Genomic DNA, 20,192 nt, shown 5'->3' with positions numbered 1-20,192 from the left:
CGCCCCCGTGCAGGCCCCGCCCCGCGCGCCCGCGTCCGGGCCGCCTGGCGCCCCGCCCGCGCCTCAGGACCCGCGGGGCCGCGCGGCGCATCCTGCGGGCGGCGGCGGCGGCGGCGGCGGGCGCGGCGCCGGCAGCCGGACGCAAGATGATGAAGTTTCGGTTCCGGCGGCAGGGCGCTGACCCGCAGCGCGAGAAGCTCAAGCAGGAGCTCTTCGCCTTCAACAAGGTGCGGCGCGGCGGTTCGGGCAGAGGGAGGGGGCGGGCCGGGGGCCCGAGCCGGGGGCCCGAGCCGGGGGCGCGGGGGCCGGAGCCACGTCGGGCCCGGGGGGAGGGGGCGCCCGGCCGAGGCGCGGCGCGGGGGCCGGGTCGCGCGCCCGTCGGCGGGCCCCACTTCTCGCCTCCTCCTCGGCTCCACTCCCGGACCCTGGGTGGGTCTGGGTCCCCTGCTGACTTTCCGAGTCCGCTCCCCCGGGTCCCTGTGGGCCTCGCTGGCCCTGGCTCTGCGGGTCTCCGTGTCCCTGGGTCGGTGTCTCTCTCTGTCCCTGTGCGACTCTTTACATGTCCTGGGTCTCTGCCCCGCCTCGGTCTGTGATCACCTCCTGTCCTAGCCTATCCTATGCCTGTGTCTGGGGAGGGGGTGTCTGCCTCTGTCCCTGTGTGTCTCTGCGTATCCCTTCTCTTTCTTCGTCTCTCTGTCTCTTCATCTCTGAGTCTTTGCGTGTCTCTTCGCCTCCATGTGTCTCCGTAAGGTCTCTGGAACTCTCACTCTGGCTCTCGGTCTCCGTCTCTTTATCTCTCTTCCTTTGGGGGCCCTCGGAGCCCCCGCTCAGCCCTTGGGGCAGCCCAGGGCCCCAGTTTGTTTTGCTTTCGCACCCAGGCCAGTGGGGAGGGGTGAGGAACGGAGGCAGATGTTGGGGGGTGGGGCTGGGAAATCCTTTCCCTGTTTCTTTCGTCCCCTCCCCCAAGGCCCGGGGCTCTGCCTTGGGGGCTCTGCCCTGCCCTGTTTTGCTGGGGGCTCCAGAGAAGATGCCTGGCTGTGTAGATGAATACACTCCTGGGGCCTCAGTTTTCCTTGCTATAAAACGGGGCCACCTTTTTCCCTGCTCTGGCTCCCTGTATCACATGGGCCTGCTGACCTATCCTTTGGGCCAACGTGGAGAGATGGTTGCTCCTTCCTTTCTTTTCCTGGGTAGGGCAAGAGGGGCCACAGTACTGAGGCTACCTTCCACTCCCTCCTCCCCTCCACCTTTGCACCCATGCGTGGTTGATCCGGGCCCCAGCCTTTCCCTTGCTAACTTCTGGGGTGTTGCTTCCGGGCTCAGTTTTACTCCAGACCTCTGATTGCACAGCCCCTCACTGCTCTTGGGGATTAGAGTTACTATCCCCATCATATAGGTGAGAAAATGGAGATTCAGAGAGGGATGACGACTTGCCCAGAGTCAGAGAGTGAGTCGGGGCACTCTGTCCTCGTGGACCCTTGTCGATGAGGTTTGACTTTAGCTTTGAGGTGCAGGGGTTTTTGGAAGGGCTGCTGTAGTCCTGAGCCAGACTCCAGGAGACTCTTGTTTAAGAGAAAGCTCTAGGATGGCTGGATCTGAAGTGGTCAAGGTGGAAATGTCCTTTGGGGCAGGCAGGGTTTCCTGGTGATGGCGGCTGCTGGGGCCTTCGACATGGTGGCTGAGAACTTGCAGGGGCCTGGGAGGCCCAGAAGGGTGGCTGGTGCCCGGGGTCTCCCCGCTGGTCTCTTTCATATGCTGGGTGGCTGTGAGCAAGAGCCCCTGTGAGGTGAGAGGAGAAGGATGCTGGGGGTAGGTGTCACTTCATCAGCCAGTGAGTCGGGGTGTGAAGTGGAGATAGTGGAGATAGATGGTGGCGAGGCTGGGCTCCTCCTGACTGGCCTTGGGTCAGCAGAAGCCAAGGGTTCCCTGCTAAGGCCAGTGAGGCCCTATTCTGAGTAGGTGGCATTGGTGGGAAGGGTGAGGCTTGGGGTAGGGGCTTGCTCACACGAGGAGATAGGTGATCACTAGAGAACAAATAGATCCCAGATTCCCGAGTGGTGGGAAGGGTCAGAAGCAAGCATGGACCTTGGACTGTCTTGCATCCGAATCTCTGTCCTGCCCATAGCTTGCCTGTGGGATGTCTACTCTATGTCAGTTTAACAATCTTGAGCTCCTACTGTGTGAGGGGCCCCCTTCTAGGTATTGGGGACACCACAGTGACCAAGAGAGACAAATGCCTCTTCGGGGTGCTGATATACTCATGGGGGATATAGTAAAAAGCCACAGCAAAAGAGTAAAATGTGCAGCAGTTTGGATGATGACCAGTGCTGTGGTTACAGTAAAGTGGGGTGAGGGTAAGGAGTATGGGAACAGGGAGGCTGCTAGAGCAGGGTGGTTTAGGGAGGGCTTTGAGGAGTTGACTCCTGAGCTGAGAGCTGAGTAATGGAGAGGAGCCCTCTTTGGGCACTGCTGGGTGTCCAGGTAGATGGACAGTAGATGCAAAGGTCCTGAGGCAGGAGCCTGCCTAGTAAATTGGAGGAGAGCAGAAGGGCATTGGCCCAGCAGTCAAGCTAGGGGAGGGAGGGAGGAGGAGGGCAGACAGGGGCCAGGTGGTGAGGTAGGAGCCCCAAGAGGGTCCTGAGCAGAGGAAGGGACTGGCTAGACCTGGTCAGCTCTGGTATGAGCATGGGAAGCTCTCCCCCTGCACCCCCAGCCAAATGGGCTACTCTGTCCTCAGGTGGGCTCACTGCCCCTAGTGAGCACATGGGACACTGAGGTGTCGAGAATGTTTTGACTAGCCTGAATCCAACCAAGCAGGCTGCAGAGAGAGCTCAGTCCCTTCCTGGATTAGTTGAGGCAGGAGGGAGGCTGGGCCAACAGGCCTGCGGACCACAGTTTTCTTTTGAAATGTATGTCTTCCTGAGGCACTGGTCAGGAGACAGCTGGACCCATGTGTCATGTCCCACATTGGTGTCGAGGATGGGGGTGGGGTAGGGGGTGCTCCAGTCCGGCATCTGGGGATGAGTAGGAGTTCCTTGGTGGTTGTGGGAAAACTAAGGAAAGCACGAGCGGGTAGTGAGTGGAAGGAAGGAGCAAGAACCTGGTGGGCAGGGGTCTGCCCTGTGGCTGGCCCTACCAGGAGGAGGGGCCCTGGGGGAGGGAGAGGGTCAAGAGCCTTGACCTAGCTGATCCAGGTGCTGCCCTCCCATCTCCATGTGGGGCTGGTGGGCCTCAGAGGGCATGGCACCTCTCCTCCCGGAGCAGGGTGCAGACGCCTACTCCATGGGATGGGTAGGGCTGACTCTGCTGGTACCTTGTGGGTCCTGCTTCTCTCTGTTGCCAGAGCCCTGCACACAGCGGGCCGGACACAGGTGTGAAGGACAAAGCCTTGGCCGGGGGCAGGCCTCTGCCATGTGGATTGGAGGTGTGATCGCCTGTTTTAGAGCTGAGAACACTGAGGCACGGGTCTATTGTGCAGCTCTGCTAGTGTGGAGGCTGCCTTGGGGTGGGCCTCAGGTGGGCGGGGGAGGGGGGCAGTGCCTGTGCCAATGCCCTCCCGCCCCCTGCAGACTGTGGAGCATGGCTTCCCCAACCAGCCCAGCGCCCTGGCCTTCGACTCAGAGCTTCGCATCATGGCCATCGGCACAAGGTCCGGGGCCGTCAAGATGTATCCTTTTCGAACCATGGCCTTCAGGGCCCATCAGGACCTCCTGCTTGCAGCCCCCTGTGTACAGGCTCTTTGGGCCCGGCCCGGCCCTGGAGGCTGCAGTTGGCGCAGGGGTTCTGGTGGAGGTTGGTGTGGCCTCTGCCCTGAGTCTCTTCCTTACAGAAGTGTTTGTGGGGGAGGGGTCAGCTGGCGGTGGTCACAGCTGTCCCTAGCTGCATTTCAGCTAGCCAGTTACCTAGGCAACCCTGCCATCGTCCCAGCAACTGACTGGGGATGCTGGGCCAGGACACTGGTCATACACTGTACCCCCGCAAGGGTGGCTGGTGGGCCAGGGTCTCACAGTGGGCCTGGCTCCAGTGACCAGACACTCGTGTGTGCAAGTGTGAAGACACATGTGTTGAGCCGAGAGGCTGGGGGCCGTGCCAGGCTCAGCATGGTGAGCGCTGCGCGGCCCCCACCTGGGTGCTGGCGGCTGCACAATGGGCCGTGTGAGCCACACAAAGCGGGCATTTTCCTGCAGGCACAGGGTGGGGGGGGGGGTGCTGGAGGGGCAAGCAGGCAGCTGAATGCCTCCCTGCCTGCAGTGGAGAACCCCACCCCTGCTGCTCTCCATGAAGCCCCTTGGGTGGGAAAACCCAGGTGGAGGGCCTGGCTGGGGGCTGCTGGGTGAGGGGTGCTCTCCCTCACTTCTCTGGCTCTCAGTACCCTCGCCAGGGACACTGGTTGGCAGCAAAATGAGTCAGTGCCTGGGGTCTTCCCTCTCCAGGGCAAGGTGGCCCGACAGGGGTGGGTGCCTGGGCCTGTGGTTTGAGTTTGCCTTCTCTGGGGAGTGTGGCTGGACAGGGATGCCCCTCCACTCCCACGGGCCCCTGAGGCCCCAGCGGAGCAGGGAGTGGGGTGGGGAGGGACAGGGCCTGGACCCCCGCCCCTGAGCCCCCACTGGCCCTGGGGGCCGTGCATTGCCTGGCCTCTGCCCGCCCCCACGCTGCAGTCCTGCTCACTCGTGTATATCGTGTTCCTGAAGCCCCTTTCTCCCTGTCAGTGGCTGCTCAGTGCCCTGCGCCCTGCAACTCCGTTAGTCACTGGAGCCATCCCTCCGTGCTCCTTGTGCTCACAAAGAACCTGATGTACTGACCAGGAGACAGCCTCAGAGGAGGAGGCTGGGGCTCTCCTCTCTCCCCTCGTTTCTTCCCCCAAACTACCCTAGCCTGGAGCCTTGGGTTGGGAAACTGAGGCTGGCCCCAGAAGCCACCCCTCCCCCTCAGGGGCAGCCCGTCTCCTTGGCAACCTTGGTTCCCGCCCAGCAGCTCCTGCCCTCTCTTTTGTCCCCTCTTCTGTGTTCTCCTGGCTCCTGCAGGGAATCCCAACTCTGGCTGGAAGCAAGGGCTCCTGTGTTGTTGCCGGGCAACGCTGACCCCTCTCAGCCCTCCCTCCCAAGGCCCCCTGCCTGACCACTGTCCAACCTGGAGCTACTGTGACTCTGGTGCTGGCACCTGGCACTTGAGACAGCTCACCCCTTTCCAAGCCTCTGTGTATTGTCTGTGAAATGGGCAGGCCGAAGCCTCTCCCCGGTCACAGTGGGGGCCACTGGCTGCCTGCCCTGGAGGGAGGTTGGTTTCCTTGTCCATAACTGGAGGTTGACCTGGAGCTGTGGGAAGAGGCAGCCTGGACTCTCTCCTCTGCCCCAGGCTTCTGTGCCCAGGCCTGGCCTGGCCCCTCTGCCTGTGTGCTCCCAACCTGTGGGGCCTAGCTCTTATGCACGTGGGAGCACACACTAGGCTGACACAGAGCGGGACGCTGACCATGTGCCAGGCCTGGGCCAAGTGTGCTAGCTGTTTTTATTCTCACTTGCCCTGCATCAGTCCTACAAGGTGAGAGTGGGGCTCACCAGCCCATCCTACAGATGAGGAAGTGAAGGTCACACAGCAGCACCAACTTGCAGGAGCAGAGCAAAGCCTGCGCTCAGAGCCTGGGGATATCTTGTGGGTACAAGGCAGTGCTTTCTGGAGGAGGGGTCCCATCTGGACCTCAGAAGGCTGGGCTGGCTGGGACCTGTTGGAATGGCTCTTGGGAAGGAGGATCTCCGGTGTCTGCCTCTGTCCTTGACCTGTGCATGCAGCTATGGTGCACCTGGTGTGGAGTTCACTGGCCTACACCGGGACACAGCCACCGTCACCCAGATGCACTTCCTACCCGGCCAGGTGAGCCTCTACCCTTGCCCACTCCCACAGCCCCCACACCCTCCCCACCCCAGCCCAGCCCAGCCCAGGCTCGGTCTCTGCTCATCCCCCAGGGCCGCCTGCTAACTCTGTTGGATGATAGCAGCCTTCACCTCTGGGAGATTGTCCACCACCATGGCTGCGCCCACCTGGAGGAAGCGCTCAGCTTCCAGCCACCTAGTCGGCCGGGCTTTGACAGTGCCAGGTACTGGAGGACTTGACTGGGGACCTGCTGCCGGGCATGGGGGTGTGGAGCCTGCTGGACGTGGTTGGAGCCAGCCTTGCAGAAGCACTGTGGGCACACAAAGCTGCCCCTGTGCTAGAGTTCAGGGTGAAGAGTACATCGAGCTGGGCCCGATCTTGGAGAGATGTGCCACATGGACGTGGCGGGTGTTAAATAGGGGACTCTGGCTGAGTCTGAGGTGAGCACGTAGTGTCCATGCTCCGGCGACCACTGGGGCCTTTTAACGGTTGGGGCTGGGGCAACAGGCCATAGTGTGTGTAGCTGGATGGGCAGGTTTGGGGGCAAGGAGGGTCCCATCAGGCTGTGAAGGTGCCAGCAGGACACTGTAGGGGAGTGGAGTGGGCCTGGCCCCCCGATGGGCATGTCCCTGGCCCTGCTGGCCCTTGCCAAAGCGGTCAGAGTAGCTTCCGGATTTCTATACGGCCTCAGTGGGAGGCTTGTCCTGCCCCTGCTGGGGGCTGGGTGATACCCCCCCCCACATTCAGCTCTCACGGTTGGGGGGAGACTCAGCCAGGGGTGCTGCGCCCACTCCTGCTCCAGGGCTGCTCTTCCAGCATCTGCATTCAGGGTCAGTTGAGCCCTCCTGCAAAGTCAGGGGGTCCTCCGTGGGCTGGTGACTGGGGTTCCTGGGTGGGACTCGGGAGGGTCATGTGTGTCCTGGTGCCCGTGATCCTGGCCCAGGCACTGGCCTAGTTCCTGCCTTCCCCTCCTGGTGTGTGGGAGGGGCTTGGGAGCCTGTCTCCAAGACCTGGGGAACCTATTTTTATCCCTCTCCTTCCCAACATCCTGATGAATAATTGAGTGAGCTAATTACGATGCCCGTAGCCGCCACCATTGCCTTTCTGGTGCGCCAGCCCACTTGATCATTGGGCCTCTGTGAGCACGCAGGGGCCCTAAGGAGCTACCAGAAGCAGCCCAGCCCCCTCCACACCAGTCCTCAGCAGGTGGATGGGCTTGGGCCCTCACCTGCCTCCCCTCATCCCCTGCAGTGGCCCGCTCAGCCTCGCCCGTGTCACAGTGGTCCTGCTGGTGGCGGCTGGTGACATGGCAGCCCTGGGCACCGAGGGCGGCAGCGTCTTCTTCCTGGACGTTCCCACCTTGACGCTGCTTGAGGGCCAGACTCTTGCCCCGGATGAGGTTCTTCGAAGGTGAGAGGCAGGTGGACTTCCCAGCAGCCACTTGGTGCCTGGGTGGTGCCCTGCCAGCTCACCTGAGCCCCTCTGCAGCGTGCCAGACGACTACCGGTGTGGAAAGGCACTGGGCCCTGTGGAGTCACTCCAAGGACATCTGCAGGACCCCACCAGGATCCTCATCGGCTACAGCCGGGGCCTGCTGGTCATCTGGAACCAGGCGGCGCAGTGCGCAGACCGAGTCTTCCTGGGCAACCAGGTACATGGAGGAGGCCAGCATGGTAGCCGAGGCCCCCTGCTCCTGCCCCTGCTCACACTCACCCCCTCTGCCCTGCAGCAGCTGGAAAGCCTGTGCTGGGAACGCAGTGGCCGCACACTGGTCAGCTCGCACAGCGACGGCAGCTACGCCGTCTGGTCAGTAGACGCCGGCGACTCCCCGATGACACAGCCCACAGTAACCACCACACCCTACGGTGAGTGCCGGAGAGTCCGAGGGCAGCCGCTGCCACCTGAGCATGAGGCTGACTGGTCCTCCCAAGCTCAGGCACTTGGGGCTGCCTGGCCCTGGTGGGGGTGTCCAGGAGGACTTGTGGAAGGGGGCAGTGCCACCGGATCCTCAAAGGTGAGACTGCTGGGGGTTCACGGTGGGTCGGTGGGCCTTCCCCTTGGGGACTCAGGAAGCAGCTGTGAGGTGGGAAGTGATGGAGGCAGAATAGGAACGGGAAAACCTTGAAAGAATGGGACATGGGGCCCTCTTGGTACTGGCGAGCGAGTGAGCCCGACACTGTCCCACTTCTCTAGGCCCCTTCCCCTGCAAAGCCATTAACAAGATTCTGTGGCGAAACTGTGAATCTGGGTAGGTGGGGAGTCGGTTCTCAGGTACGGGTTGGGAGGTCATGTCTACAGGGGGGGAGGGGTGGGTTCTGGGACACAGGGCTGTCCTGCGTCACCCACCCTGGGTTAGGTAGTGGGCACCTGGGGCCCGGGGGGGGGTTCACATGGCTCCATTACCTGCCGTGCAGGGACCACTTCATCATCTTCAGTGGCGGCATGCCCCGTGCCAGCTATGGGGACCGCCACTGCGTGAGCGTGCTCCGAGCCGAGACTCTAGTGACGCTGGACTTTACCTCCCGCATCATTGACTTCTTCACAGTGCACAGCACACGGCCTGAGGACGGTGTGTGCCCTGTCCCTCCCCGCCCTGTGCCCCGTGCCTCCTGCAGCTGGGCTCACCTAGTTCTCATCCCACAGAGTTTGACGAACCCCAAGCCCTGGCCGTGCTGCTTGAGGAGGAGTTGGTGGTGCTCGACCTGCAGACACCTGGCTGGCCTGCCGTTCCTGCTCCATACCTAGCCCCACTGCACTCGTCTGCCATCACCTGCTCGGCACACGTTGCCAACGTCCCCGCCAAGCTGTGGGCCCGCATTGTGAGCGCTGGCGAGCAGCAGAGTCCACAGCCTGCCTCCAGCACCTTGGTATGTGCCCAGGGTCCCCTGCAGGGCCGGGGCCTGGGGGAGGGAGGGTGGCCCTGGTAGCGCCCAGGCACAGGCCCAGAGGTGGGGGCTCAGAAGCACTTTGGGCCCTGGGTGCCAAGTCCAGGGTGAGGAAAAGGCATTTGTCCTGACCTTCCACTTCTGTGTATCTGCCCAGAGCTGGCCCATCACTGGGGGCCGGAACCTGGCCCAGGAGCCATCACAGCGAGGGCTACTGCTGACCGGGTAGGCAGACACGTGTGCTCCGTGGCGAGCACAGGTGTGATGTGTGTGTGTGCGCGTGCGCGCGCGCGTGTGTATGTGGGCAGATGGGGCCTGATGCGGCCTGCACAGGTGCGGGAGAGCCCATTCTGGGCCTGATGGGTACTGCCCTGCCCAGTGACTTGGGCCCTGCCCCTGGTGGGGTCAGGCCATCCCCTCTCCTGCAGGGTGGATTGGGATGAAGCCGCCCTGGGCCCTGGGTTAATAAGGCCCCGCCCTGCCCTGCCTTTTGGTCTAAAACTGAGCTCCACCCACCCAGCCTGCCCTGGGACCGGAAAATCTGGGCTGGCCCACGCTGATCTGCCCAGGGCAGGTGCTGGAGAGCCCATCCTGGGCCTGGCGGGCGCTGACGTGCCCCAGTGACTCAGGCCCTGACTTCCTGCCCTGCCCTGCCCCTGCTGCCTGCCTGTGCCGGGACCCTCAGGCCTCTGACTCCAGTGTCCCCTCCCTTGCTGGAGAAATCCTAATCGTGGCTTCCAGTGCTTCTGGAGGTGTCCCAACCAGCCCCAGAGACTCATGTACCTTTTCACACGCTGGCTCTGGGCTTCCACTACCACCCAAAGGCCTCTGACGTGGGCTCTGCAGCTGTGTCCTGAGGCTGCACCCCCAGATTTGTCTGCTCCTGCCCCCCACTTCCCCTCCCTGCTTCCTCCCAGCCTCCCCAGGCTTCCTGCTGCTCTGCCTACATGGCTGCCTCATGCCCCAGCTGATCCTTCTGCTCTGTGGCTAACTCCCGATCACCTTTTCTGGATGCGCCTGTAGTCCTCTCTTCCCTGCATTATCTCTTCTACCATCTTCTGCTCGTCACACTGGTGATTATTTCCACCTTTTCACCCTGTTTGAGAGGCCCAGGTGCATGTGGTCTGGCATACAGTAGGCGCTCGGGGTGTGTTTGCTCTTTACAGTAGATGCCTCCTGTTTGCTGTGTGCAGTGGGAGTCTGGTCCGTGCTTGGCATCTGCAGTAGGTGCTCAGTGAGTGGTTGTTGGATGAGTGGATGTGGGGTGCAAGGGGCCCCAGACTGGGCCTGACATCACCTTCCCTGCAGTCATGAGGATGGCACCGTGCGGTTCTGGGATGCCTCAGGTGTGGCACTGCGGCCACTCTACAAGTTAAGCACAGCTGGCCTCTTCCAGACAGATTGCGAGCACGCCGACAGCCTGGCCCAGGCCACCGAGGATGACTGGCCGCCCTTTCGCAAGGTGGGCCCCTCCCCCAGCCCTGGGGAGTCTGGCCCCAGCTCTGCCCCGTGTCATCTCCCCATCCCGCCCCCCAGGTGGGCTGCTTCGACCCCTATAGTGACGATCCTCGGCTTGGGGTGCAGAAGGTGGCACTCTGCAAGTACACGGCCCAGATGGTGGTAGCTGGCACTGCAGGCCAGGTAAGGTGGAGGTGTCATCCAGGTTGGGGTCTCAGAGGGCTTTGTGGAGGAAGTGGGCCTGACCCAGATGGTCTGGTGGAGCAGGAGGGGGACCATCATGGCCAAAAGCCCAGAGATGGAAATGGGGCTCCAGGTGGGGATGGCTGGGGTGAGGTCAGCCAGGGAGGTGGAACCTACTAGGGGGTCTTGAGGGCTAGATTCTGGTTGTTGGGGAACCATGGAGGGTTGGGGCTGTAGTTGAGAGCTCAAGTATTAGGTGAGCTTTGGGGAAGTGGGGTCACTGCTATGCTTCCAGCACTCACACGGTACATAGGTGCTCAGTAGGGACTCATCGTTAGTTGTAAGACAGGCTAACGGGGAATCCTTTGCTTCAGAGGCCAATGGGCCTTGGTTACTGCTGTGCCACTGGCACTTGTGCATTATACAGGAGGTGCTCAGTGTCTGCTTATTACTAAATGAAGACAGGCATGGGGGTAGGGGGCATATTTTGCTGCTAGACGGCAAAGCAGTGGGTCTTGGTCACCGTGTTTCCCAGGGCTTAGTGAAGACCCTAGTATACAGTAGGCAGCCAATAAGTGCTTTTTAAGCAGATGAACTGGAGACCGTACTGGGACCACCCTGGCAAGGACTTTGCAGTATGAGGTAGGGCCTGGGTGGTCTAATACCATCATCCTCCTTGCTGACCCTGCCCCTACCCCACCCCACCGTGGGCTCAGGTGCTGGTGCTGGAGCTAAGTGATGTGCCATCGGAGCAGGCAGTCAGCGTGGCCAGTGTGGACCTCCTCCAGGACCGAGAGGGCTTCACGTGGAAGGGCCATGAGCGGCTGAGTCCACGCACGGGGCCGCTGCCGTGGCCTGCTGGCTTCCAGCCCCGGGTGCTGGTTCAGTGCCTGCCACCGGCTGCTGTGACAGCCGTCACGCTCCATGCCGAGTGGAGCCTCGTGGCCTTTGGCACCAGTCACGGCTTTGGCCTCTTTGACTATCAGCGCAGGAGCCCTGTGCTGGCCAGGTGTGTGGGGGACGGGCCCAGCCTCCTGTGGGAACCCTGGTGTTTCCCTGCAACTGTTGGGGCCTCGATCTCCCCTTCTAAGCTCTCATATGGTAGATAGGGTGACCTGAAGCCCCCTTCCCCTTTGGCAGCTCCGTCCTTATGGGAAGTGTCACTGGTAGAGTTTTAAACCCCTCCCCCACCCCACCCCTGCCAAGCTGCTGGGTTGCAGGACAGCCACACAGGACCTCTAGTTCCTGACCCATGGGGCCAACAGGAGCACAGTGGCTGCTCCAGGAGTCTGCTCTGTGGCCCAGCTGGTACCTTCCTGCCCACAGGTGCACACTACACCCCAACGACTCCCTGGCCATGGAGGGGCCACTGTCTCGGGTGAAGTCCCTCAAGAAGTCTTTGCGCCAGTCTTTCCGGCGCATCCGCAAGAGCCGAGTCTCGGGCAAGAAGCGGGCCACTAGTGCCACCAGCAAGGTGAGCTGGGGCCAGCCTGCCCTGGGTGCCGCCTGTCTACCTCTCAGGGCTGGGCAGAGCAACAGAGTTGGGCACCGGCCCCGGCCTTGGCCCCAAGCCTGGTGTCCACTCCCCATAGTTGCTCTGGCCAGGCTGATCAAGAGGGTGCCGGGCTGCTGGGCACCAGGTTGCGTGGGCGCAGGCAAGGTGTTGGGAAGGCGGCGTCCTGGAGGCCACTGCCTCTCCAGTTGCAGGAGGCCAATGCGCAGCTGGCTGAGCAGGCCTGCCCCCACGATGTGGAGATGACCCCAGTGCAGCGCCGCATTGAGCCCCGCTCCGCCGACGACTCCCTCTCTGGCGTCGTCCGCTGCCTCTACTTCGCTGACACGTTTCTTCGAGATGGTGAGATGGGGAGGATGCACTGGGGAGATGAGCCTTGGTTGGCCATCTAGGAGATACGGGGAGGGGGTGGGACCAGGCCTTATGGGAGGGTAGGGAAGCCTACCACATGCCACACTGAACTGGCTCCCCAAATAGTCCCCGGCCCCCAGAATTCCCATGTGTATGGGGCTGGTGAGGGAGCCTGGTGGGCCTCTGAGATCTGAAGAGGGAGAGGGAGCCCAAGATCTGAGGGAGGGGCATGCGAGGGTCAGCCTCACTGAGGAACCGGCTCTGCCCCTGATGGCTGGGAGCCTCCACAAGGTCCTCTATAGACTGCTGTGGCCTGGTTTATGGACTGATTCGCTGATCAGTTTTTAACTTGTGTAACAGAATTTCAGCCATACTCAAAAATAGGAGTCCGTCACCCTGCACATCCGGCCTGATGCCCCCAGCCATCTGCTGCTGTCACACCATCCCCACCTCATGCTCCATTGTCTATCTTGCTGGAGTGTTGTATAGATTTTATTTATTTATTCATGAGAGACACAGAGAGAGAGGCAGAGACACAGGCAGAGGGAGAAACAAGCTCCCTGCGGGACTCGATCTCAGGACCCTGGGTTCACACCCTAAGCCGAAGGCACATGCTCAATCACTGAGCCACCCAGGCATCCCTTGCTGGAGTATTTTAAATGAAAACCTTTGAGTGAGGACTTGAGTGTGTGTCCAACAGGCATAATCCACAGCCAGGGCACCCACATCGTACCTCGTGGAACCAATGCTGATCCCAGTCCCGCTTGGTCCACTTTGGCTTTCTCCATTTGTCTCAAAAATGCCTTTTTAGGGCAGCCCTGGTGGCGCAGTGGTTTAGCACCGCCTGCAGCCTGGGGTATGATCCTGGAGACCCGGGATTGAGTCCCACATCAGGTTCCCTGCATGGAGCCTGCTTCTCCCTCTGCCTGTGTCTCTGCCTCTGTGTGTGTCTCTATGAATAAATAAATAAAAATCTTTAAAAAAAAATTTTTTTTAAATGCCTTTTTATAGTAGATGTCGGGTCAGCATCTAGTCAGGCGGCCCTTGACCTCACTGAGACAACAACTTCCAGTCCCTGAGTCTGAGAGGGGCACACCCTCCTCCTGGTTTATTTGTATCTTGGGGATCCTCTGTCCAGTGGATCTTCTCACCAGCCAGACTTGGTAGCCCTAGGCCTTTACCTTGGTCCACTGTCCCTGCAAAAAGGCTGATGGGGTGCAGCTTCCCAGGTGGCTGCCTGTCATGGGTCCAGGTGGCATGATGAGTTGCTGACTCTTCCCTGGGGTTTGGCTCCCCCTGACGGTTGTTACTATGGCTGTCAGTTTATCAAGGGCACACACAGCACTGACTAATGGCTCCCTCACATTCAGTTCTGATTCTGCATTGAAGGACCTACCCCAAGTTTCAGCTCACACAGGGAAAGCTGGCCGGACAGCATCAGGCCTCAGGTCATTTCAGCCCAGGCCCAAGGGCTCCATGTCTGGCCGCAAGGTGGGAAGCATCCTTAGGTGTGGGCCGTGGCCGCTAGAGCACATCTACAGGGTGAAGGTGGTTCCCAGTTGGTCAGTGAACTGGAGATGGCACCTGATAGCGGGGGCAGGAGTTAGGGCTGTGTGACAGACCCCTGTAATCAAGTTGGGGGTTGAGGGTGCAGCAGGATGGGCTTGGAGAGGTCAGGGTATAACTGGGGTGCCTGTTGACATCTTCGAGATGTCCTGGAGTTCCTTCCCTCTTCTGCCAGAGGGCTGTATCCAAGGACAGCAACATAGAGAAGGTGCCTCAGGGCCCGAGGCTGGCCGAGGTTCTAGGAAGGCATGGGCTGGGAGAGTGGTTCCGGAGCATCAGGAATGGAGGGGAGGAACGGGTGTCATGTGGCTGACAGCCTGCCTCACCTGCTGTTGTCCCACAGCGGCCCACCATGGCCCCACCATGTGGGCAGGCACCAACTCGGGCTCTGTGTTTGCCTACGCTCTGGAAGTGCCGGCGGCAGCGGCGGGGAGCGAGAAGCGAGCTGAGAGGGCGGTGGAGGCCGTGCTGGGCAAGGAGGTGCAGCTGATGCACCGCGCGCCCGTGGTGGCCATCGCTGTGCTGGATGGGCGTGGCCGCCCGCTGCCTGAGCCCTATGAGGCCTCTCGGGATCTGGCACAGGCCCCTGACATGCAAGGTGGTCATGCCGTGCTCATCGCATCTGAGGAGCAGTTCAAGGTAAACCATCGTAGAGACCCTGCAGGCTCCCCCTTCAGAGGCCATGGGACCCTCTAGAAAGTGCCCTGTTTATATCCCCTACGTGCTGAGACCCCTCCCTCCCACCCCCAGACACCCCTAGCTAGCCGAAATGCCCCCTGGAGAATCCCAATGCTCCCTCAGCTGGCTGCATCTCCTTGGGACCCTCCTGCCTCCCTGAGTCCCCACCAGGGCCCTCTGAGCACTCCTCAGGGCTCTGCCTGACAGGAAGTCATGCTCTGAGTGGATACCATTCACCTCACCTTTAAAACCTAGTGTGACTGGTTTGGCCACAGCTGGTGGGGCCCTGAGAGGTTTCTGGGAGCAGCATGAATGCTAGGTGGACTGTGAGGAAAGGGTGGCTCGGGGCGGGAGGGTGCCTGGGCAGAGGCAGCCATGTGGCCAGGGGTGCAGGCCCACCTGGCAGGCTGGGTTCAGGGTGGAGGCTGCTGCTTGCATCCAGAATAGCCTCTGCCAGGCTCCACTCACTGGCCACCCTCCTGCTGCCAGGTATTCACACTACCTAAGGTGAGCGCCAAGACCAAGTTCAAGCTTACGGCCCACGAGGGCTGTCGTGTACGCAAGGTGGCACTTGCCACGTTTGCCAGCGTGGCCTGCGAGGACTATGCTGAGACCTGCCTGGCCTGCCTCACGAACCTGGGCGACGTGCATGTGTTCTCAGTGCCTGGCCTGCGGCCCCAGGTGCACTATGCCTGCATCCGGAAGGAGGACATTAGTGGCATCGCCTCTTGCGTCTTCACGCGCCACGGCCAGGGTGAGGCGCAGCCTTCCCGGGGTGGGGGCCTCAGAGGGACTGGGAGAGCTGCTGGGGCATGTCAGTGGGGGAGGGGGCCCCTCAGGCGGGTGTGGGACTGGCTGGCCTAGGCCCAGGAGCAGGCCGCTGGGGGCTGTGGTTGGAGCCCACCTCTTCACTGCACCCCACTCCTTGTTTGCCCACCCAGGGTTTTACCTGATTTCTCCGTCGGAGTTTGAACGCTTCTCTCTGAGTGCCCGGAACATCACAGAGCCGCTCTGCTCTCTGGACATTAGCTGGCCTCAAGATACCACCCGCGCCAGGTGCATGGCGGATGCAACCCAAAGGCCTGTCTCTAGGGCTGGTCATATCCCCAGGCCCAGCCTCCCTGCTTGCACTCCTCTCTGATCCTGGGGCCTGGGAGAGGGTGGGCAGTGTCTGGCACTCCTGCGGCCCCCATAATGGCCCTGTCTCTGCAGCTATAGACTCCGAGAGTCACCCAAGCTGAGCCAGGCTAATGGGACCCCAGGCATCGTCCTGGCCCCACAGAGCCGCAATGGAAGCCCAGATCCTGGCCACAGCAGGAGAGCTGGTAAGGGGGACTGGGTGGGAGAGGAAGGTGGCAGGACACCCACACAGCTCCACCCACAGACATGGGGCAAGGCTCTGTTAGGAGCAGCAGCCCGGGGATCCCTGGGTGGCTCCGCAGTTTGGCACCTGCCTTTGGCCTAGGGCACGATCCTGGAGTCCTGGGATGGAGTCCCACTTCGGGCTCCTGGCATGGAGCCTGCTTCTCCCTCTGCCTGTGTCTCTGCCTCTCTCTCTCTCTCTCTGTATCTATCATAAATAAGTAAATAAGCCTTTAAAAAAAAAAAAAAAAAAAGGGAGGCAGCAGCCCTACCGCGGCTGGAAGCCCTGGATAGGGCAGGCCAGACGGGAGAGGGCCGGAGGTCAGGCTGTCATCCCAAGCCTCACGGTGGGCTAGGTTTGGGTCCGGAGCCTCAGGTCCCCAGGGGCGGGAGGTGAAGGGCACAGGGTGCCTAGGGGTCTGGGCAGGGGCCTAACCACTTCCTCTGTGCAGACACCCCAGAGCCACCTGAGGCCATGCTCTCGCCCATGTCCGTTGACTCGGCCACCAGTGCCGACACCACACTGGACACGACAGGGGACGTCACAGTGGAGGACGTGAAGGATTTCTTGGGGTGAGGCAGGTGGGCGGGCGGGTGCACAGGAGGGGCTCCCCTGGCTTCCCAGCCTCCCTGTCACACCCTCTGGCCTTCCTTCCGTTGGAGCTGGGCATGGAGGTCTGAGGGAAGGCCACGTCACTGGACCCTCTGATCACTGCCCCCCACCCCCTAGCTCTTCAGAGGAATCAGAGAAGAATCTGAGGAATCTGGCAGAGGATGAGGCTCGAGCCTGCTCCATCCTGATCAAATGAGGTGCTGCACGATTTAGGGGCTCTGGATCTACCTGGTCCTTACTGTTCGACAGCCTTGATTTTCATACTTGAGTCTTAGAAAAACAAGGCTGGCCTGTCAGCCTCTGGGTATCACGGGTGGTGGTTGGAATCAGGCCAGAGCAAACCACTTAGAAGTGGCAGCAGCTTGGGGCGGGGGGCTGGTTTGGCTAGCCCATTTTGCAGAGCTCACCCAGGCTCCGGTGGTCAGGTCTGGCCAGGTGAGCCCAGGAAGTGGGGCCTGGATCTGGGGTCTGCATCTGGGGCCCATAGGTCTGCTCCAGTATTTCTTGGCTGTCTGGTGCTCCCACCCATGCAGCCTGGCCCTGCACGGAGCTCAGGCACCCCAGCTCCTGCTTTGTCTTCCTGGGCCATGCCCTAATCTCAGTGGGCTAAAATGTGGTCAGTGCCTAGACTCCGAAAGCCCGCCTCTGGCTGTCACTGCAGGACCCTTGCCCCTGAATGGGTGGAAGCAGAGTGGTGGCACCCCTGCAGCCAGGCTATCTGCCCATTTGGGCCTCCTGGCTTTCTCCGACCCCTCCTCTCCTCCTTTACCAGGAAGGCCAAAACTATTTGGCTACCAGCTGCCCTGCTCAGAGCTGGGATCCAGGACCCCTGGCCCCTTCGCATAGACCCACACCTGCTAATCTGTGGCCTCCAGCGGGGACCTTCCCACCCTGGCCCCAGGGCGGTGCGGGGCGGCCGTGAGCCTGGGACTCAGCCCCGAGCCTCTGGGACAGATTCACAATGGCCCCTCCTATAGGCAGTTGGCTACCTAGAGGCCAGGTGCCACTGGGAGAGGACAGCTGGGGCTGGCAAGCCCATGCCACCTCCCACTCAACACACCGTCCTTCCCCACTCTCTTTGCAAAGAATATTTTTCTAACGCCTGAGCCAGGCTGGACAGGCATTTCTAAAACTATTTTGGTACTTGTTCTTGGGCCAGCACCCACCCCCACCCCCCAGTCTGTTGCATGAATGCACGTGTGTGTGCATATGTGACTGGGCGCTCTGCTGGGTATCCACGACTGGGGTCCAGTCGGGTATGTGTGTGAGAGAGAGAGAGAGAGAGAGTGTGTGTGTGTGTGTGTGTGTGTGTGTGTGTGTGTGTGTTGGGGGGGGGTCAGTCAGGATTGGTTTCCCTGTAGATTGTACCCTGGGTTTTTTTTTTCCTGTCATTTTGTTAAAATTAGCGCTGTTTTAATATTAAAAATACTGATTTTTAATATTGAAAATAAAAGCATTTAATATCTCTTTAAAAGCAACCACATTGCTTTCTCTCTGGTTGGATGGGGCATCACACATAAGCTCACCCTGGAGGGACTCCAACTGCCCAGACCCTGGAGGGCATGGGTCAGGGTCTCCCCACTGGTGCTGCTTGGGCTGTGCTGCTGGGGACTGTGGCACTGGAGGTTGGGGAGGTGGCCAGAGCTGGGGGCCGTGGAGGGACCGAGGCCCCTCCTCGCTCTTGCCCGAGCTCAGGGCTGCGCCAGGAACACTGCAGGCAGGCAGTGGCTGCCCTAGGCCAGACATTTGCGGAAGGTGCTCCACGCATGGAAGCAGCGAGTGAAGGCGTGCTGCTCGTTGCCCTTGCGGACCAGGCGCAGGCGGCGGGGTTGTTCGTGCTCTTTGGATCGCATGTGCTGGATGTATACCTGGCCAGTGGGACGAGGCGTGAGCCAAGGGCAGTCTTTGCGGCCCACCAGACCCAGCCCTCCTCACCACCCGGCTCACCTGGCAGGCCTTTAGACTCAGTTTGATCTCCACCTGGCTTGTCTGGGTCCCCACCCACATGTAGACCTGTGGGGACAGCAGGGCAGATGGTCTCAAGGGGGCCTCAGCTCCCCATCTGCTGGGGGGTGGGCTCCCTGAACAGGGAGGAGCCTCACCTCTTGGCCATTGTCCAGCAGCATGATGTCATCATCCGCCAGGTCATCCTGGCAGAAGTCTGAGCACTTCTCCGTCACTGCGAAGTAGCCCTTCTCGTTGGAGCACCTGGAGGTTGAGGGGCGGGGAGAGGCTATGAGAGTCACACACGGGTGCCAGGACCCAGGAGGAAGTGCGGGGAAAGGGTCTGGGCCCCCGCCTCACCGGAAGAGCCGCGTATGCTTCATGTACTCGGCGTCATCATCATAAGGCTTCTGTGCCCCAATGCCTACCCAAAAGAAGTTCTCGGGCTCCTCGCCTTCATTGATGACCTGCAGGAAAGGGTCTGTCAGGCTCAGGGCCCTGGTCTGCCCCTGCCCAGTGACTGCCCACCTGCCTACCACCTGCCCTGGTCACCTGCTTGCTGTAGGAAGTGTCAAACATGGTGTTCAGGATATCTTCGGCCAGCTTGGCCTCGTCTGGGTCCGACGCCCGGCCCACCCACGCATATACGATGCCCTGGTTGTCTTCGCTCTCAAAGGGAACCTGACCGGAGAGCCGGGGGTTCAGTACCGGCCAGCCCATTGCCCACAGCCCACAACCCACAACCCACCACCCTGCTCCACAGTCCCTGGCCACACCCACAACTTCACCTTGAGAATGAAGCAGAACTCAGAGTTGAGGAGGCCGGAATCAGTGTTGATCTGGATGCACCTGGGGAGTGGGAGTGTCAGCAAGGAGTCACCGCTGGCCATTGCCCCCCACCCCATCTGCCCCCCCAAGCTAGGCACCGGGTGCAGAGGGCGCTGCCATTGGTGCGAATCTGGTAGAGACTGGGTTGCAAGGTGCCCTGAGCCGCCTTCCTCTTGCCCCGATGGATGATGAACTTTCTCTTGAAATGGGACAGGAACTTGGGATTCTCCTGCTGCTGCGTCATGCGCACCACCTGTGGGTATGGAAATGTTAGGGGCCCCTCCCTGGACCAGACCCCCTGCCCCTTGGGCCACACCTCCCCGGGGTCTGGGTCCCTCGCCAGAGGTGGTGGAGGCATGGCCTGAAGCTGGGCGTGGCGTGGCAGGCACACCTCTAGCTTGCCGGGGAAGAGGCTCTCAAACTTCTTCTGCAGGCTGAAGGTGAAGGTGAGCCAGCCCATGTTGGAGGCTTCCCGGCCCTGCCAGAAGTACACGATGCACTGGAAATCCTCCTCGGGCTGCTTCTCCTCTGCCTCAGCTGCTGCCTCCTCACCTTCTTTGCCCTCTGCTCCTGCTTTTTCCTCCTCCTTCTCTTCCTTTTTCTCCTCCTCCTCCTCATACTCCACAGGGACCCAGTACCTGGGGGGTTAGAGGGCAGTAAGCAGGGGGTTGGGGGGTGTGTGTGGGGACACGACTAGAGCCCGCTAGCCTCAGGGGTTGGGCCGGGTGACAGGTGCTCTGTGGTGGCACCTGCAGAGGAAGACGTAGCAGTCTTGTGTGTAGAAGTGGCCGAACTCCTCCTCCGGCAGCCTTGCGAACTTCTTGCCCTCCAGCACAAAGCCCTCCATGCCGTCCAGATCCTCGTTCCACTCCTCCATCAGCTGCTCGGCCTGCATGCGACAGCCGCTAGTCAGAGGGCAGAGGGCAGGGACCCTCCGGAGTCC

General features: G+C 61.1%; 2 protein-coding genes across 3 annotated transcripts in view; one reads left to right on the top strand and one right to left on the bottom strand.

Annotated features, from left to right (window-relative positions):
- Window positions 1-146: 146 nt before the first annotated feature.
- On the top strand, window positions 147-17,951 carry LLGL1 (LLGL scribble cell polarity complex component 1). The gene is made up of 23 exons (XM_038537084.1): window positions 147-227; window positions 3,570-3,667; window positions 5,787-5,868; window positions 5,961-6,091; window positions 7,120-7,278; window positions 7,357-7,519; window positions 7,598-7,733; window positions 8,062-8,116; window positions 8,283-8,437; window positions 8,512-8,735; window positions 8,911-8,978; window positions 10,062-10,215; window positions 10,290-10,394; window positions 11,111-11,403; window positions 11,721-11,868; window positions 12,096-12,249; window positions 14,168-14,463; window positions 14,992-15,256; window positions 15,444-15,558; window positions 15,715-15,827; window positions 16,317-16,437; window positions 16,595-16,674; window positions 17,250-17,951. The coding sequence occupies exons 1-22, from the start codon at window positions 147-149 to the stop codon at window positions 16,671-16,673; spliced, it is 3,195 nt and encodes a 1,064-aa protein (XP_038393012.1). The 3' UTR covers window position 16,674; window positions 17,250-17,951.
- FLII (FLII actin remodeling protein) overlaps window positions 17,910-20,192 on the bottom strand; it is a 13,054-nt gene continuing 10,771 nt past the window's right edge. For both annotated transcript variants that reach the window (XM_038537082.1, XM_038537083.1), the window contains exons 22-30: window positions 19,999-20,138; window positions 19,641-19,887; window positions 19,348-19,502; window positions 19,210-19,270; window positions 18,974-19,102; window positions 18,782-18,888; window positions 18,580-18,685; window positions 18,425-18,490; window positions 17,910-18,345 (exon numbers count right to left, since the gene is read on the bottom strand). In XM_038537082.1, the coding sequence (XP_038393010.1) occupies window positions 18,211-18,345; window positions 18,425-18,490; window positions 18,580-18,685; window positions 18,782-18,888; window positions 18,974-19,102; window positions 19,210-19,270; window positions 19,348-19,502; window positions 19,641-19,887; window positions 19,999-20,138 (1,146 nt within the window). In that variant the 3' untranslated portion in view covers window positions 17,910-18,210. The remainder of the gene's footprint in view (window positions 18,346-18,424; window positions 18,491-18,579; window positions 18,686-18,781; window positions 18,889-18,973; window positions 19,103-19,209; window positions 19,271-19,347; window positions 19,503-19,640; window positions 19,888-19,998; window positions 20,139-20,192) is intronic.

This window comes from Canis lupus, chromosome 5 (genome assembly GCF_011100685.1).
Source record: "Canis lupus familiaris isolate Mischka breed German Shepherd chromosome 5, alternate assembly UU_Cfam_GSD_1.0, whole genome shotgun sequence".
NCBI lineage: Eukaryota > Metazoa > Chordata > Mammalia > Carnivora > Canidae > Canis > Canis lupus.
Note: the sequence above shows the minus strand (reverse complement) of the source record. Positions and strands in the feature narration are given on the sequence as shown.

Excerpts from the sequence above, each read along its gene's own strand:
- LLGL1 (XM_038537084.1), top strand. The coding sequence starts at position 147 with ATGATGAAGTTTCGGTTCCGGCGGCAGGGCGCTGACCCGCAGCGCGAG. Across the intron at positions 228-3,569 it reads AGCTCTTCGCCTTCAACAAG|ACTGTGGAGCATGGCTTCCC; the intron begins GTGCGGCGCGGC and ends CGCCCCCTGCAG. Across the intron at positions 3,668-5,786 it reads AGGTCCGGGGCCGTCAAGAT|CTATGGTGCACCTGGTGTGG; the intron begins GTATCCTTTTCG and ends CTGTGCATGCAG.